This window comes from Lepidothrix coronata, unplaced genomic scaffold (genome assembly GCF_001604755.1).
Source record: "Lepidothrix coronata isolate B3197 unplaced genomic scaffold, Lepidothrix_coronata-1.0 Scaffold411, whole genome shotgun sequence".
NCBI classification, from domain to species: domain Eukaryota; kingdom Metazoa; phylum Chordata; class Aves; order Passeriformes; family Pipridae; genus Lepidothrix; species Lepidothrix coronata.
In genome coordinates, this window is record NW_016690591.1 from 50,100 (window position 1) to 56,728 (window position 6,629).

Genomic DNA, 6,629 nt, shown 5'->3' on the forward strand with positions numbered 1-6,629 from the left:
GGAGAAGCCCTACAAGTGCTTGGAATGTGGGAAGAGCGTCAGCCACAGTTCCAGCCTGATCCGCCACCAGATGATCCACACGGGGGAACGGCCCTACAAGTGCTTGGAATGTGGGAAGAGCGTCAGCCACAGTTCCAGCCTGATCCGCCACCAGATGATCCACACGGGGGAACGGCCCTACAAGTGCTTGGAATGTGGGAAGAGCTTCAGAGACAGCTCCACCCTGCTCCGCCATCAGCAGATCCACACCAGGGAGAAGCCTTACAAATCCTTGAAATGCAGGAAGAGCTTCAGCCACAGCTGGTGACCCACTGGAGTGCTGAGGCCTGAACAACAGACCCTGAGCCAAGGTTGACCTTTAGATGAACCTTTCAACCTAACGTTGTATTAAGTCATGTATCCGCTTATCAGCAAAATCTGTGTATGCTTGTTAGTAAAATAGGTACTGTGATAAGACTACACCTGTGTAAATATGTGTGCTTATTAGTAAGATATATTTTTGTTCTCTCATTAGTGAATAACATTTGTATCTGTTCATTAATGAAATATGTATGATTGTCAGCAAAATATGAGTATATTTATCTTTCTGTATTTAGAGACTAGTCAAGGCCATGGAAGTAGATCTCTGGCCTTGTTTGGCAGCAGATGGTGCAGGATGACTCCCTTGGTTTTCCCCTTAAGCCCTGACCAGGCTTTGGGTGAAACCCAAGGAGAGAAGGAAGCCAGATGTTTTCCACACTAGTGGTTATGTAAGTTTGTTTGTTCAACAGTATAAAAGCTGGACCCTCTCACAGCAAAGATGAAGACCTCCCCTATGATTGGATGGCCTGCATAGGACTTCCCAGATCCCGAGAGGGGTTCTCTGACCCTTTGCTGTGACCGGGGTTCCCCCGGTGACGTGCAGGTCTGTATGCTGGTAATGTATCAGGGTAACTGGTGATTTCTTAGTGACTGTAGGCAGTCTTTGTAGTAACAATGAGATGCATTACTTGAGCTTATCTTTTTGCAATTCTTTGCTGTTTTGCATTAAAGTAACATTGCGCACTTGTTCCTTAAGGTTGGTGTCTGTGTCTCTTGTGCTGACCCTCATCCCCTTGGCAAAACAACTTGAGGTGTCACCGTGTGCTTGTCTGTGACCTCTCTACTTCTGAGCAGGCTGGAGACACCTCTGATGTCACCATGGAGCCCCTGTTACTGTGCATGACTTAATGGAACTTTAGGACCTGAGAGACCTCTGGGATGTCATCATGCAGCACCTGTCACAGCCAGTGACCTCATGGCTCCTTAGAAGCCCCAGAGACCCCTGGAAAAACCTGGATGACAACTTGATGAAACAGATCCTAAGGGAGCTGACTCAGATCAGTGCCCTCCTTGATCTGCTACTTGTCCACAGAGACGATCTCATGAGCAAGTGGAGATTGGGGCCATCTTGGCCACAGCAACCATGAAGGGATCGAGTTTAAAATCTCTGTTGACAGGAGGAGAAATGCCATCAAAACCTCACCTCTGGCCATGAAGAGAGCAGACTTCAGGATTGAAAATGTTTTTTGCACATGCTAGGGTCCATCAGCCCATGGCTGGGCAAACGCATCATGGGGTGGGTGAGCAATTGGTTCATGGGTCGAGCACAGAGGGTGACATCAAACTGGTGACCTGTCACTAGTGGGGTTCCATAGGGCTCAGTCTTGGGCCCTGTGCTCTTCAACATCTTCATAAATTACTTGGACACAGGACTGGAAAGGACACTTTGCAGATGACACAAAACTGGGAGAAGCTGTTGACTCCTTTGAAGACAGGGAGGCCCTGCAGAGAGACCTGGACAAATTCGGGGGCTGGGCAATCACCAACCACAGGAAGTTCAACAAGGAGAAGTGCTGGATTCTGCCCCTGGGATGGGGCAATCCTGGATGTATGGACAGACTGGGAATGAGAGGCTGGAAAGCACTGCCAGAAAAGGGCCCTGGGGGCCCTGGTTGGTGGCCACTTGGCCACGAGTCAGTGTTACGACCCACCCCAGAAAAAGGGGAGGAGGGTAACCCAGGTTCTTATCAATAATTCCGTTGGGGTGGATTAGAGTGAAACGACACTGAATAATCAGTGTCTGAAAAAATATATTGATAAGGTTTATTTTAACAATTCTGTATCAACAGGTATGCTAGCATTTTGGGTGTTGTCATGTAACAACGTGGCATAGAGATAACCTTTGTGGGGGGAGAAAATGCATAGGGGAGAGAAAGACAGGATAAGAGTAAGGGAGAGTAATGAAAAAGAAAAGCTGCGAGTGGACAAAACGTATATAGTGACCACCTACGGGGTCCAGCGATGACACTTGGGAGTTGCCGCTTCCATGTCTGTCAGTTGAAGTGGTGACCTTGATCTGCTGGGGGTGAAGGAGGGAAGCCCCCACATGGCAAGAAGTTATGAATTATTATATCCATGGTTAATGTCATGGGCCATGCCTCCAGCCTCCAAACTCTCCCCTGGGCCTGCGCAGTTTCTGTGTCTGTCCTGGTTCCCGCCTTTTTAAGATTGGCAGAGGAGAAGATGGGCTTTTATGGGCCATCAGAGGTCCTGCCTTTTCAGGGCTTGACACCTTCAGCACTGGAGGGAGGGATGGGCCCAACTGCCCATCAGAGGTATAATACAACAGTCAAAAGCCTGCAAACTTGGCTCTTCACTGGAGGCAGGGACAGGCCCAACTGCCCATCAGAGGTATAATGCAAAGGTCAAAATCTTGCAAGAGTCTCCTAGAATGCATAAATCTTTAACCATTTCAGTCTCTGACAGTCAACAGTGCCCTGGCAACCAGGAGGGACAACCCTGTCCTGGGGGCATCAGGCCCAGCATGGCCAGCCAGGCCAGGGAGGGGATTGTCCCGCTCTGCTCTGCCCTGGGGCGGCCTCACCTCAATATTGGGGCAGTCTGGGGGGACACAATGGAAGGGAGAGATTGAGCCATTAGAGAGTGTCCAAAGGAGCGTAACGAAGATGAGGAAGGACCTTGATTTGAAGCCCTGTGAGGACACTGAGGGCACTCGGTGTGTTCAGCTGGAGCAGAGGAGACTGAGGGGAGACCTCACTGCAGTTCCAGCTTCCTTGAGAGGGGCAGAGGAGGGGCAGGCCCTGAGCTCTGCTCTATGAGGACCAGGGACAGCACCCCAGGGAATGGCCTGGAGTTGTGTCAGGGCAGGGTTAGGTTGGATATCAGAAAAAGGTTCTTCCCCCAGAGGCTGTTTGGGCACTGAACAGGCTCCCCAGGGCAGTGGTCACAGCACCAAGGCTGACAAAGCTCAAGAAGTATCTGTATGATACTCTAAGGCACATAGTGTGACTCTTGGGGATGGTCCTGTACAAGGTTAAGAGTTGGACTCAATGATCCTTGTGGGTCCCTTCCAACTCAGCACATTCTGTGATTCTTTGAATGGCCCACTGATTTCATGAGGTTCCAAAATGTCTCAGGATTGCTTTGGTTCCATGAGGCCCTGCATGTCACAGTGGCCCTTTGGTTCCATGAGATTCCACAGTCTCCCTGTGTTCCTTTGGTTCCATGAGGCCCTGCAGTGTCACAATGGTCCCCTGATTCCATCAGTTCCTCAGTGTCAAATGGCCCCTTGATTCCATGAGGTTCCACAATGTCAAAATGACCCCATGACATTCTGCAGTGTCACAATGGACCCCTGTATTCCATTAGGCCCCTCAGTGTCAAAATGAGGCCTTGATTCCATGGGGTTCTGAAAGGTCCCAGAGTACCTTTGTTTCCATAAAGCCCTGTTGTATCTGGGTTTAATTCTCTATTGGAACTGGTGTAACTATTGTATTCTCCAATATAACTGCTTTAACTGGTTTTATTCTCCAACGGAACTGGTGTAACTGGTTTATCCAATGTGGCATCCCAGGGAACCTGTAGCTTGGAATGGGGAAAAGCAACTCAAACAATGCACTATTTGCAAAGCCCTCACTGGGGAATGGAGAAGTGGGGTCCTGCTGCTCTTGAGGTCAAGTGATGCTGGAACCAACTGGACTCATTGATCCCAAAATTTGAGAATGAAGATGTGGCAGAGCTGGGAAAATCACCAGATAAAGGAAGAAACAAGTGACACCACTGAGAACTTCTCCAAAGCTGCTGAGCTGGCACAACCTGGACTCACCTGACTGACAGACTTGCACTTTATACTTGTAACACACAGATAATATAGAAATGCCAGAAATAATGTTTTGCCATTGTTTCTGCCTGTCAAAACTTCCTACCAAAAATTCTCTGTCAGCTTTTTGCCAGAAGTTCTCACCAGAGCTTCCTGCTGGAGCTTTCCTGCCAAAAGATCCTGCTATTGTTTATGGTTATCATATCTCCTCAGACATCTGACTAGGGCTACGTGCCAAGAAACCACGTACAACCTCCTTTGAACACTATAAAAGTTGAGGGAAAATTTTGGAAAATCAAGGAGAGAGGAAAGGGAGAGAGAACTGGTCATTGAAGCTGAGAATCTCTCCCCACCTCCCCCTCACCTTTCCTCTGCCAGCGGGTGCTGCCACTGGAGACTGGAACTGTGCCGGCCTGGAGAGGACTGAGACCCACCGTGCCACCTGCGTGAGTTGTATCTTATCCTTCCACCCTGACCATATTTCTGGGGGCTGAAAGGTGAGGCTGAACCAGGACCCTGCACGGCCTGGGACATGGCTCAGCATGAGCAGGGAAACCACACATCCTGGCTGCATTCCAGAGAACTAAAACTGCTAACACCCCCCCAGCTAAAGAGATAACATCGAAAAGCAGCAGAGACAGAGAAAAAAAAGGGCAGAAACTGCTTCTCCCCCCCCAGCTTGGCAGAAAGGTAGTTTTGGTGGTATCTTTTCTCTGCTTCTAGAAGTAATCTTAGCATTTTCCAAGCTTTTCTTATTTTTTCCTCTTTCTCTTTGCATCTCTTAGCAATTAATAAAATCAGTTTTGGTATCAACGGATAACTTGTGTGAGTTTTAATTTTGTTCAAGAGAATATTCGAAGTTCTGAAGTTCTTTCTGCAACATTTAAGCAGATTGTAACAATACTATAAAAGCCCAAATTTTAATGGAAGGATCTTCTGAATTATCCCTTCTTGGAGTGTGGAGATTCCTCCTCGGAGTGGGGACGCCCCTCAAGATCACTCCTTTACCCACAATTGTTGGTCTGGGTGAGTCACATCAAGCTCTACTTGATTTTGCCAGCTTTGCTATAATTGCTTCAATATTGCTTCCTAGTGCTCTATACTCTACTAATAGTTGTAGCTCCTACACAGTGTAGTAAATAATTCTAATTAAGGTCTTTTTGTCTAATCATTATCAGAATAAATCCTATATATTTATATAAATGTATTTGCTTTGCCATCCTTAATCCTGTGGGATAAAGTTGTATAAAGGCCCACTGGGCTCCCTGCACACCCAGTCTCCCCCAGTCAGACCAGTTTGCTCCCTGACCCCAGTGAGGGCCCTGAGTCCTTTGAGAGGTCAAGGATCATCCCCATTCCCCACATTCCCACCCATTCTTGCCCTTTCCCACTTAATTTTGCCCATTCCAGTCGCTTCCTGCCCTCCAGGACACCACCTGAAGCTGCCACTGGGATCTTGCCCACGTTGGCTGGGCTCCAGAACCCCCAGGCACCTGTGCCAGGTGTGTCCCTCCACACATGGATGTCACAGGGACATCCCGGAATTATTAATTTTAAGGTTGTACCAAATCTGGGTGGTTTTGGGGACTATTTGCAGTGATTGTGTAATGACACTGAAATTCATCAACCAATGGGAAGGAAGGGGGCAGAGCTGGAAAGTTCTGTGGGCAAATACGGTGAAAAGTCCTGAGTTGTAACCATGGGAGGGCAGAGTGGGCAGCCCTGTTGGATTGGGGGTTCTGGGGGAATGGGGGCCCAGGAGATGTGATTAAGGGGATTGGAGTCCCAGGGAATGGAGGTCCCAGGGAATGGGAGTCCTGGGATGCAGGTGCCAGGGAGGGGGACCTAGGGAATGGGGTTACCACAGGAATGGGGGTCCTAGGGACGGGAAACGGCTGGGTGGGCACAGGGGTCACGGCTCCTTCACTGGTGGCCTCAGATTTTGGGCTGACCAGGGTCTGGTGCAGCCTCCCAGGGGTACCTGTGCCCTGGGGGGGCACCCCAGGAGGATCCTGGGGGCTCGGGGGGGCTCCAGAGCTGTTCTCCCCCTTGCCCTGCCCTTGAGCTTTTCCTTCTCTTTATTTCTATGTTTTTCCATATTTTCCTCACTTTTACCCCCTCCAAAACCCCCCTCTTCCAGGTCCTGGTTTGGCGAGCGGAGAGGCCACCGGAGCAGATCCTGCCCAGATCCTGCACCTTCCCACTCCAGCCCGATCCGTGTCCACACAAACAGACCCACTGCAGGTGCAGGCAGGTGACCCCAGGTGATTTTGGGGTGTTTTGGCTCACGTTTGTATGTTTCAGTGATCTGGGGGGTCTTTGGCCTCATTTTCATGGTCCTTGGGCTGATTTTGGGGGGTTTTGAGCCCATTTCTTGGGTGATTTAGGCTGATTTTTGGGGTCTTTGGGCTCATTTGTGGGTGTTTTGGCTCAATTTTGGGGTGTTTGGGTGAATTTTTGGGCATCTTTTGGCCCATTTTAGGGACTT

At 49.3% G+C, this 6,629-nt stretch overlaps 2 protein-coding genes across 5 annotated transcripts in view; both read left to right on the forward strand.

The window, feature by feature from the left end:
• LOC108509828 (zinc finger protein with KRAB and SCAN domains 1-like) overlaps positions 1-1,056 on the forward strand; it is a 12,583-nt gene extending 11,527 nt beyond the window's left edge. For 2 of the 3 annotated variants that reach the window (XM_017839418.1, XM_017839419.1), the window contains exon 4: positions 87-1,056. In XM_017839418.1, coding sequence (XP_017694907.1) covers positions 87-307 — 221 coding nt within the window. In that variant the 3' untranslated portion in view covers positions 308-1,056. The remainder of the gene's footprint in view (positions 1-86) is intronic. The other variant, XM_017839420.1, reaches the window with a different exon arrangement.
• A 4,774-nt stretch (positions 1,057-5,830) lies between these two features.
• LOC108509827 (natterin-3-like) overlaps positions 5,831-6,629 on the forward strand; it is a 4,451-nt gene continuing 3,652 nt past the window's right edge. Inside the window, exons 1-2 of one of the 2 annotated variants that reach the window (XM_017839416.1) lie at positions 5,831-5,969; positions 6,282-6,405. The gene's annotated coding sequence lies outside the window, so the exon portion shown is untranslated. The remainder of the gene's footprint in view (positions 5,970-6,281; positions 6,406-6,629) is intronic. The other variant, XM_017839417.1, reaches the window with a different exon arrangement.